This window comes from Euprymna scolopes, chromosome 45 (assembly GCF_053919585.1).
Source record: "Euprymna scolopes isolate OS-2025 chromosome 45, ASM5391958v1, whole genome shotgun sequence".
Classification (NCBI taxonomy): Eukaryota; Metazoa; Mollusca; class Cephalopoda; order Sepiida; family Sepiolidae; genus Euprymna; species Euprymna scolopes.
The window spans coordinates 7,198,050-7,210,263 of NC_136526.1; the positions used below are offsets into that span (position 1 = coordinate 7,198,050).

Here is a 12,214-nt window from a genome sequence, read left to right on the forward strand (position 1 = left end):
AGCATGTCATTTTTGCACACGTTTAAAACTTTAAATCATTTCAAAATAAACTTGGGAAATTTTTATTTTAAGAAAAAAAAAGTAGAAAAATAGTCTTACTTATTAAATGCGTTTTTGTGCTATTAGCAATTAACTCAAACATTTCACTTTTTTCTTTTTTTTTTAATGCAACAATTTAATATTAAACAAGGAATAAATTAAAAACGTTTTTTTTAAAATAATAATAAAGACAATTTTGGCAATTTTTATAGTGTAAAAAAAAAAAAAAAAAAAAAAATCGCTTTTCATGTATATATATATAAAACTATCTCAAAGTCAGGAAATTAAATTTAATAAATTCTAGAAATATTATAAAAGTACTTGGCTGAGTTGATGCTGAAACATCTATTCTAACTAACGCTGGTCAGCAAAAATTGTTTCTACATAAAGTTCTTAAAAAATAAAGATAAATTAAAAAAATAAAATTAAAAAAATAAAAACTTAAAAAAATTAAAAAATAAAAGTAAAAAACGTTAAAAAATAAAATTTTAAAAAAGACATCTAAAACATACAATGACCATGCACACATTCAATACTGCACCATAATCATAATATTCGGTTTTACATATCTGTTATACATACCGGCATGCATTAGACAGCTTTTTTTAAGAAAAGCTTATGGTCAGATCTTCATCCTTCTCCTCCACTTTATTTTTATCACTTCCTCCCATGTTTCTCTTCGCCTTCCCCATGAATTGAACTCGCTACCTCAACTATTCTACATCTAACACCAGAACTCTGATACAAAACCTACTCTTCTTTACTTCCTATAATTATAAGCACATGCCTTTAGCTAACGGGTGCTACTCAGATCGTACACACGCATACTTTCAAATACACATCAGTTATACGCCCTTGTTGTGATTTGTTTCAGCCAACAGGCGGCGAGCACGACTCCCTGTTATGAACTCCTATGATTTTTCTTCTTTTCCATTCCAACTACAGACAGGAACACACATTCCTTTTCTCGTCTAACTTGCAAGGTGATATAAACAGTTTTCCACACACTCAACAGCCATATAATTGCTCTCTTATACACGAACATTCAGCGAATCCAGACACGTATGCACACGAATATATACACAACAAACATTCCACTTCATACACACGCACATATAATGAACTCTTGCGTATAACGGACAATTAACTTTATGCAGGATATATACATACAAGCTTGTACACCAACACATCTTGTATTCTACAATACTTCTGTATAAATAAAGGTCTACTGTGTATATGTAAATACGTAACACCGCTTTAGTGTGCTTTATTCTAAATCAAGTGTATTCATAAAACGTGCTCTTTATCCTTGTTTGCTCAATCGTATTCGAAGCCGAACGCAACGTAATGTTCAGATATAATCTTCCTTTGAGGTCATCGGAACCTAAGCCGTCTTCAAGGTTCACATTACACATCTATCATATCATTCCCCTATCTTTTTCCACACAACAGAAATATGTTTTAGTACAAGATTTTAAAAGTGTGGCATTTCTGCAATAGAAGTTAGTGATTTTCCAGAATAACCAACAAAGTAAAAATAACATTTCTTTCCATGCAACGCATGTCCTCAATCCTTACTAACCATGTTTTGCTTCTATCCATACCACTGCATACACAAACTCTTCCAGTGGTAACGATTAGTAATGGAAGTTTTCAGGAACTTTCTTATCAAAGTTTTCGTCACAAGGGTTCAACTCCGAACCTGTACTAAGATTATAAAACATGTCAGCGATGTTGAGCACTATTCACAAACATTACCCAGCTCATTTTTGGATGTTACATACATCTTATACAAGATTTATCGCTAATAGATAATTTTAAAACTCCAACACTTTCAAAAATCTATCATGTGACTTAATTTGTCCAATAAGAATAAAGCTCTGAGATTAGAGTTCACCCAAACTTCGTGGCCTCAAAACAGCCAGGCTAGCCTTTAAGATTAGGTCATCCACTCGGGAGTTGGAGTTTCAAACGGCCAAGATGACAAGGACATTGAATAGTATGTAAGTAAGTCAAAGACTGCTTCTGGATTGCTCATTGCAACTACCTGCCACCACCGTTATCGCCATTCAAAGTGTTCAAGCCATGAGATAGATCATAACTATATCCACCAGAATGCATTTCTATTTTTTATTTATAAAGTTGACCATTTTAATATTTAAAAAAATGAAACCATATGGATCATTAGTCAAGTGATCAAAGTGATTCCAAGTGTCAAAAAGAGTCTATGAAAGAGTCTATCCACAAGATCGATCATAAAATTGTATCTACTAGAATGCATTTCTATTTTTATTCATAAACAAGTCGATCATTTTTAGCAAAGCCCGAATCCCCCCTCTCCTTTTTTTTTTATCAAAGTTAGTCCAGACAAGACATGAAGTCAATATAAGAAACTAAAAAAAACGAAGTTGGATAAGGCTAGTTGCAACTAGTAATATAATCAATTATTTAAATTGATTTGACATCAAGCTGCATTCGTTCAAATAATGGCCAACTGGAGAGCAAAAAAAAAAAAAAAAAAAAATATATATAAAGGCCAAACATCTTTCTCTAACGTCATCCTTGACAAATGGTTGTCTTCAAGTCTAACGTAAATAAGTTCTTGATGAGCCGTTCCATATAAGTTATCAAATTTAACAAATTTTCATTACTAATGATGACTATATTGTCCAATTTCTACTGTACACTCTTTAACCCTTATCCTCTAGTGGCCTCTTGGCCTTGATAATGAGTTAATACCTATGAAAAAAAAAATAAATAAAAAGTCCAATGTGAACAAGTTCTAATTGAATCGCCCCCCCCCTAAGTGATCCAAGTTTCAAAATTCCCACTGTTTACTATGCTAAAATCACAATGACTAATGTATACCTACTAACCCTTATCCTCGAGTGGCCTCTGGGCCTAGATAAGTGGTGACACCCTTGTAAAAAGAAAAAAAAAAGTGATTTTAATCCCGAAAATTCGGATTCCACGCTAACAACACCCTATACACTCAACAGGTAATAAAGAAAATTTTTTAAAAATTCCTTTAACACTCCACCAATGTTTCAAACAAACTATACCATCCTCTTCACATAATTTATTTTAAAAGAAACATTCATCATGATATTGTTTACTATGGAAGTCACTCCAGACAATAAATGATGCCATTTAGTCTAAGTAGTTAAAATAAAACCAAGATGATTCCGTCCCATAACAAAAAGAGGAAGGAGGAAAAAAAATCAACAAAAATTCAGAGGTAAAAATAATCAGCCCTAAAGCTGAAAGGGCACTGATCAACTTGAGAATATTGACATTTAGCGAGCGCTGATTGCACACCGGAGAAACTTGAAATATTAGAAATATACTAGAATGTATTTTTTTTTTCTAAGCAATAACATCTAACGTAGTATGTAACAGGATTAAAAAAAAATTTTGGTACTTGTACAGTTTAATCAAGACATTAAAAAATGAAAAACAAAAAAAAATAAATAAGATAAATAAAAAAATAAATAAAAAAATTAAAAAAAAAATTTGATCAATTTTTTTTTTAATTTTTTTTTTTACAGCAAAAATAAATTTGTTATGACACCAAGCTAAAGGTAGCCATGTTTCGATTTTTGAGGAAGAAAGGCCATTATTTAACATGGGGAAAAAGGTGTCGGCGCTTTAGACTGAATTATCTCCCCGTACCCCCGCATCTACCTCCCTCGTGGTTGAAAAATCAAAACATGGCTACCTTTGGTTCGGTGTAATTGTTTTTCACTATTATTAAAAAAAAAAAAAAAAAAAAAATTGATCAAATTAAGTGAATTTTTTTTTTCAGAGAACTTCATTCCATAACAAGTACGTAAAATATAAATTTTTTTTTCTTCAATATTTTCCTTTTTTTTTAGTGTTTTGATTAAAGTGTAAAAGTACCAAATTCTTAATTGTAAAAATATATTGGGTAGCAAGAGAGGCACCTACCTTGAATGAAACCGTTTTCATCAGTAAGAGAGGACCGTCTACTGTTGGTACGACTGCCTTGGTTTGATGTTCGACTGAACCAGCGACTGAACCTGCTACCTTGATTGGCATCTGATTCTTCAGCACCAGCATCAGGCTAGAAAATAAATATTTACAGATGATTTTTTTTTTTTTTAAAATAGAAATAAGAGATAGGTAATTTTGTTACAATGAAATCCAAGTTACATTGTGTGCGAGGTTCTACCTCAGAGGTTCAGAAAAGACTGAGTATCTTTCGCAATTTTTTTTTTTTTAACATAGATATCGCCACTTATCAAGGCTAAGAGGCCATTCGAGGATAAGGGTTAAAGAGGGTACAGTAGAATGGACAATATAGTAATTGTCAGTAATGGAAATTCGGTAAAATTTGTTAACTTATAGGAACGGCTCATCAAGAACTTGTTTACGTTAGACTTGAAGACAACCATATTGTAGTCAGCCGGAAAGCAGGAAAACGGAAGACTATTCCACAGGCGTGCAGTTCTAAGAAAGAAGCTTCGTTCATGGAATCTACGTTTAGGTTTAGGCACAGATTTTTTTTTGTTTTGTTTAACAGCATATCAACCCTTTGTGGGTTATTTAATGCCGAAACCAGTTATTTTGGAAATAGTATTCGATGTTGTATCCAGCTATTTTAGGAGATTTTTATTCTTCAAGCCCCTTGTCTTTTCAATCGTTAGTTCATAGCTTTTGGTTTGGTTGTTTTATAGTGGATTTTGTCATTTTTGTTCTGCCTTGCAGAATATGGTTGTCCTCTATAGTATCAGATCTGACCGAATGGTTAATTGCAGGCATAGACCGATTCATACCATCTAAAAAAATTCCAACAAAATCCTAACAGCCAGCTATGGTTCTCCCCAGAATGTGCTGCTGCTATCGCACACAGAAATCACTTTTTCCATAACTACCAACGTAATAGATGCACTGTGACTAAAGCTGCTTTCAGGAACGCCAGCAACCACTGTAAAAGAGTAATAAAAAATGCAAGAGAGCTATATGCTCAGTCTGTTAAATCCAAAGTAGCTGATCAGCGGCTTGGTTCCCACCAGTTTTGGCAAATAACAAATAGGATCCTGAACAGAAGTGTGTGTTCTATTCCAACCATTATCAATGGACCAGATGTCATCTCGTCAGCATCAGACAAGGCCAAACTATTTGCAAAGAACTTTGCAGCTAATTCTACCCTATGCGACGAAGGCCATCAACTCCCCATATTTTCTCCGATAACACAGAACATGCTAGGTAACATACAAATATCTGTGCATTAGGTCGCCAAGCTAATCAAGAACCTTGATTCCAGTAAAGCAACTGGTCCTGATGGCATCCCAATTATAATGTTAAAAAAGCTTCAACCAGAACTTGCAACCATACTTACGAAACTGTTTAAGCGCTGCCTTAAGGAGAAGTGCTTTCCGACTCCCTGGAAGACCTCATCAGTTTGCCCTGTATTTAAGAATTCAGGTGATAAGTCATCTCCCTCTCAGTACAGACCAATAAGTCTCCTGTGTGTTATGAGTAAGTTGCTGGAATCCATATTAAATAGAGAAATAGTCAACCACCTCAACAGAAACAACCTTCTTAGTGACACACAATATGGTTTCCGCTCTGCAAGATCTACTGCAGATGTGCTGACGGTTATATCTCATAGGATTAGTGAATCTCTTGACAAAGGCTTCCTTTCTAGGGCAATTGCTCTTGACATATCAAAAGCCTTCAACAAGGTATGGCATAAGGGTCTACTTCAACAAGATTTCCAGCTATGGTATAACTGGAAATGTGTTCTCAATCATTAAATCATTTATCTCCGATAGGTTCATAAGTGGTCGATGGACAAAAATCAGAGGCCTGCAGTATTAATGCTGGAGTCCCTCAGGGGTCAATTCTGGGCCCAACTCTCTTCCTGATCTACATCAATGACCTCCCTAAACACATACTTAAATCATTCGTTGACATCTATGCTGATGACACGACCATCTACGGCAACACATCAAAGGCTGTAAATGACAAAGTTCTCTGATTCTCTCTCCTCTGATCTAAAGTGTGTGGTTCAGTGGGGGAAGACGTGGCTGGTTACCTTTAATGCATCCAAAACCAAACTCCTATCCTTACATCATCAACGCTCTGATCCCCATCTGGCATCAATTGGGATGGATGGCTCTCGTCTGAGAGAGGCCCCGTGTTTTGACAAGCTTCTGGGTTTGACCTTTACTCCTGATCTGAAATGGAACACGTACATCAAGTCTGTTGCCAAGGTCGCTGGAAAGATAGTGGGATCCTTCTACCGCTCCAGAAGATATCTCGCTACTGATACAATTCTCTATCTATATAAAAGCCAAGTACATCCAAGGATGGAATACTGCTGCCATATCTGGGCAGGAGCTGCTAAAAACAGCCTATCCTGCCTTGACAGAGTACAAAATAGACTTCGTGGCTTGATGGGGGATGACCTTTTCTCTACCCTGCAACCTCTCTCTCACAGAAGAGACGTTGCGAGCCTATCCTTGTTTTATCGTTATTTCCATGGCAGGTGCTCGTCTGAACTCCAATCTCTGGTCCACCCCCTCGCTAATCTTTCACGAAAAACACCCGTCTAGCTGAATCCACTTTGAAAAATTTCCCCCACTCTTTATCTGTGCCTAAATCAAAACGTGGATTCCATGAACAAAGCTTCTTTCTTAGAACTGCACGTCTGGAACTGTTCCGTGTACCTGCTTCCCACCCGACTACAACTTGGATTTGTTCAAGTCCAACGTTAACAAATTCCTAATGAACCGCCCCCTTAAGTAAACACTTCATTAAATCTCCACACTAACATACTGTACTTGCAATAACCCTTATCCCTGAGTGGCTTCCGGGCCTTGATAAGTGGTGACCACCGTGTATAAAAAAAAAAAAAAGAAGCCCTTGTACCCCCTCCTCGATGTAAATACCCTGACAAGCAGCAAAATCCCACCCCTACACAGTAGAGATCCCTAGGTGTAAGAAAGTCTTCTACTCTAACAGTTTCTTCCCCAGAACTGCTAGACTTTGGAACTCCCTTTCGGGTTCCTGCTTTTCCAACTGTACTGACATGAAGTTCAACTGTGATGGGAACAGACCTTGCTGCTCAACTCCCTACATAATATCCCTGCAACTTATGGCCCCGATAAGAGACCATACATCACAGTGACATTGTGCCTTGTTTTAGGTGGAAAAAAAAAAAAAAAAAAAAAAAAAAAGCATATTGTACGACCTGGCAACGCCAGATTGCCAACTAGTAAAAAATAAATGAATATAATTTCTCCAAAAGTGTATATGTAAAATATGAAACGGAATATCCGTGTGCGAATACTCACCATCATCCCAAGCATGGGGATGTTGATTTGGATAAACTGGTCAAAATCAAAAAGAGAGGATGTCTGTGGAGGAGTTCCATGGACATTATCCGAAGGAGGAGAATCTTCAGGAGAGCTTGACTCGTTAGTTTCCAAACTACCATTCCTTTCTGAAACACTGATGTTGGCTAAAAAGATGGGCGAGGAAAAAAAAATAAAATTATCACAAAGAAACATCTTATTTTCAGAAAAGAACTAATATGTGCATTGTAGCATAAAATTTTGAAGAGGATAGAGCTCATATTCTAATTTCCACAACTCAAAAGCTTCCAAATTAATGGCCAAACGGACCAAAAGCTGCTGCACGTCTATCACCGAGACCACCTCAAACAAACACCTGTTACCCCGAATAACTTTCACAACAAAATCATGTGGATTGGTTGGTTGTTTTACGGCATATCAACCTTTTTCAGGTTATTTAATGCCGAATCTAGTTATTTTGAGGAACGATGTTTAATGAAGTATATTTTTTTTTTAAAGTCAGATTCTATTCAACCCATAGTTGGGACCCTAACAGGTACTACCACTCCGGGTCAGAATGGACCTGGAAGCAATGGCAATTAAAGGATGGCTCCACACTCCCCAAGGCCCGAAAGGTGGGACCTCACCATCGGATATAGTTTTAGGTCATATCCAGGACCAAATCATGTCATTCTCTCATGAACTGTCAAGTCTTATTTCTACACAGGGTAGACACGAGAGCAAGTTTAATGTTTTGGGGGGGGGGATAACAAATAAAGCATGCATGGTCCCCCGTGAATGCACAGTGAACGAGGCATAAAAATATGACTAATGTCCAGCATTTGCCCTCACCCCATTTAGCCCCAAAAGTCCCCACGGGACGTCAAATCCTGGTGAAAATGAACAAATGGTGCAGTCTTACGCACTAACATATATAAATTTGAATTCTGCACCATGCAAAAAAAAAAAAAAAAAAAAAAAAAAAAAAAAAAAAAAAAAAAAAAAGACTAAGTCCATCATTTGCCCCCCCCCCTCCCAACTTCCGATTTACCCCAAAAGTTCCCAAGGCCTTAACATATTTAAATTTGAGTTCAGCACCATGCAAAACTGCTTAAATAGAAAATTTTGGACAAGTATGGTAAAATAGTCCCAAAAATTAAGTGTTTTTATAAGCCCTAAAAGAGCCCCTGGGGCACACCCAAGAGTTATCGTGAAGTATAGACAAACAAAATTATATAGAATTCAGATAGTTACGTTTCAGAAAGTTTTATAAAAATCTAAGGCATTAATTTTAACAAGCACAAGTGTCAATTTTAGGTATTTTAACCCGAAAGGTACCCCCCCCCGGGGGGGGGGTACCTTTTCCTGGAAATTCTGTTTTTTTTTTTTTTTACTCATGTTTAACGTTTTGCAAAATTCAAAAAAATTCCAAGGCGTTGTAGTTATTGAGAAAAGTGTAGATGGACGAACGGACAAGGGTGAATTTACAGGTCCACCCTCCTTTTGTCAGTGGATGGGGAAAAAAAAAAAAAAAAAAAAAAAAAAATTATGACAATTCTGTCCACCAGTCGGCTTCTCACACGAAAGTTATAAATAGTAATTTCCTTGCTAAACACATGGAATAAATAATAGATTTGTTCTTGCATTTTTGTTTATTATTTTCGAATCAAATATTTCTTGGGGTTTTTTTTTTTTTTTTTTTTTTTTTTTTTGAGATGCCCACAAGATACAAACGTACTTACCAATATTTTCTTCATCAATATGTTTAAGAAACTCTTTGCGATTAACGCCATCTATTTGAAGTTCTTCATCTTCAATATCTTCCTCTGGCTGGTCCCCAACACTATCAAATCCCCGCAGTTCGATGGTATCATTTTGACTGTTTGGACCATCTGTAAACCACTCTGGAGTTGTATCCTCTTCTTGCCGACGAAAACTGCGACGTCTCCCAGCTATAAAAAAAAAAAATTTTTATACACATTTCTGAATTTTTGAGATCAAAATTCTCTTAATCAAATTCTGCTCAATTCTCAACTATCATTACTAATTGTTGCCGTACTGTCTCACTGTCCACCTGACGCTGAGAAATTAACACAGGAGTCGCCAACTTTGCCAGATAGAATCAAAGAAAATAAAAAATAAAAAAAGGGCTCACCTCCTGGATGTTTACTCCATTCTAGTTTTGTCTTGCTAAATAAAAGTGGGTCAACTTAGCTGGTGATCCTACACAGTAGTGATGTCGTTTATCGACATTGATTGGATCCAAGATCGAACCCCATGGACAGTTCAGAAAATACAAATTCGACAGTTTGATAACTATCGGTCTCACAATTTTCATTGACTAGAACAATTTTTGGGTAATTTCCACAAACTCAAGAGTCAAGGTCCTACAGAAGTTACAATTGCAATACTATAAAGTGGACCTGAGGTGGACTTGTGTCACTAAGTGCTGAGAGGTGGGGGTGGGGAGGACAATAGACAAAGGAATAGGAAATATCCTACAATCAACAATAGATAAGTAGCAAACAATGAATCTGTAGATATTTTTAGATCGATCTTTTTAGAGTTGACAATGACAATAGAAACCTACAGATAAAACAGGGAAGGGCAGCTTCCGGTAGCCGGGGGGGGGGGGGGGGGTAGAGGAGACAGTTGACAACTAGATGCCCTTCGCAGCGGATGGGAGTTGGATAGTTTTTAGAGTCAACTGTGAAACAGAAACAGAGACGAACGTAACATCGATAGAACAGGGAGAACACACACACAAGTCCAACCGTCAATTATATGTGAAACATTGGCGTTTGTGTTTTTCCTTTCTTTGTTCCACGATTTATTACATTTCTACTTTTGTGAAACCGCGTGCGTTCCCACCGACAGTCGCCAGCGAGAAAATGACGATCCGGCCATAAGAGGAATAGTCAAACGAAAAATCCACGATACATGACGTTGGGAGTCGGCGATCTGTCGGGGCCGCGCACGTCTGGACACAATATCAACCAATCAGGAATCCCGATTTATCCATGTTATTTCTGACAACACTTAACTCTTATCCTTGAGTGGCCTATGGGCCTTTGTTGTATATTGAGCTTGGCAATGCCAAAATTAGCACTGGTTGTGTACACATGCAGTGAATTCTTGAAGAGACATTCCAAGCAGAATTAAAACGCAGGAAGAATGCAAACATTGCAAAACAACGTTCTTGATACTGACCCAGATATTAACCAATCAGTGATTGGAATGGTTTGGCATTTGTTTATATTGACAATTTCTCAAGTCAGGAATTCATTTGCTATTCCCAACAAACACGAAAATATTCCGATTGTTTAATTTTTGGGTCAGTGTCAAGAATATTGTTTTACATTGCTTGTAAATTTTTCCTGGATTTTAACTGCTTGGAATGTGCTTAAGAATCCACTGCGTGTGACCACAACCAGTGATATTTCTGGTGCTGCCAAGCTCGATATGCAACACTTTAACAAATGGTTACACATTAAAAAAAAAAAAAAAAAAGAGAATATGTTTCTGAATTTTTTTTTAAGATCCAAACAAGCAAAGTCAAATTAAAACCGTTTAATCGAACAATATACTTTACGAAAGCTGATTAAAAAAAAAAAAAAAAACATCCAAAGAAATTTGAACATTTATACCCTCAAATCTTAAAATTCAATGCATATTTAGAATTCCATAAATGTTTTTTTAAAGACAGAAAAGTCTTCAATGATGTAAGTATGTCATGGAACGAAGATGTCATATTCCAAAAATCATGGGTTTGGACAGTTACTTTTCTATTAGGCTATTAAAAAAAAAGAATTAGCCATCAAAGGTCAACTAAAGATAAATTTGTAGAGCACTGCCCGCATATATTTTCCAATTTAAAACAAAATTGTAGATTAAACATTTAGCAGAAGAAGAAGAAAAAAATGGATGAATACTTACAAGGATTCATTCTACGATGGTTCATGTCTCTCTGAAAAGAGAAAATTTGACATTTAAAAACACGAAATGTTTGCTTAGACGTTTTGTTTAATGGTATATCAACCTTTTCTTGATTAACGTCGACCATTTTGCTTTCAGAATAAACATCCCAATTGTGCTCTAAACAAAAGCATTAATTTCGAACGCACCCCTGTCATATCAAAGAACCTACTGTTGATTTTATATGCCAAGCCTTTCAGCTTGTGTGGTAATAAAACTTATCACATGCACTTGTGATGTTAGGCTATATAAAGTGTTTAATTTTGGTTAAAAAATCGCCTGTTCCTTCTTTCGTCGGATTATTTCGATTATCGATACTTATCAATTTGGTTGGTTGGTTTTACGGCATATCAACCCTTTTTAGGTTATTTAATGTCAAATCCAGTGATTTTGAAGAAAATTTTACGTAGAATATATATATTTTTTTTTCACGTCAGTTTTTATTTAATCCATAGTTGGGACCCTAACAGGTACTACCACTCTGGGTTAGAGTGGAGCTGGTAGCAATAGTTCCACTCTCCAAAGTCTGCAAGCTGGGGCCTCTCCATAGGTTGGTTGGTTTATTGGGGCTTCACGGCATATCAACCACTGTGGGTCATTTAATGCCAAGCTATGTATTTAGTTGAGATTGTTTTTTTTCTGAGTTATATATTTTTTAAATTGAGTTTTTACGGTTTAAAATGATTTGAAGAGTTGTATTTTTTTTTTTTTTTTTTTTAAAGTATTTGATGATTTGGTGTGGTGTTAGCTTGTGAAACAATTCTTTGATTTCGTTTACTGTATAATATTTATTTCTGGTAGTTTTGTATTTTAGACATTCTGTTAATGTTTTATTGTCATCTGTTTGTAGCAGAAAGTGCATTTTGGTTTTTCTGTTG

The 12,214-nt window shown here is 36.0% G+C and overlaps 1 protein-coding gene across 13 annotated transcripts in view; it reads right to left on the bottom strand.

The window, feature by feature from the left end:
- LOC145269026 (uncharacterized) overlaps nucleotides 1–12,214 on the bottom strand; it is a 185,118-nt gene that overhangs the window by 92,468 nt on the left and 80,436 nt on the right. For all 13 annotated transcript variants that reach the window (XM_080124603.1, XM_080124605.1, XM_080124614.1 and 10 more), the window contains 4 exons: nucleotides 11,298–11,328; nucleotides 9,104–9,313; nucleotides 7,362–7,528; nucleotides 3,988–4,123 (listed from right to left, as the gene is read on the bottom strand). In XM_080124603.1, coding sequence (XP_079980729.1) covers nucleotides 3,988–4,123; nucleotides 7,362–7,528; nucleotides 9,104–9,313; nucleotides 11,298–11,328 — 544 coding nt within the window. The remainder of the gene's footprint in view (nucleotides 1–3,987; nucleotides 4,124–7,361; nucleotides 7,529–9,103; nucleotides 9,314–11,297; nucleotides 11,329–12,214) is intronic.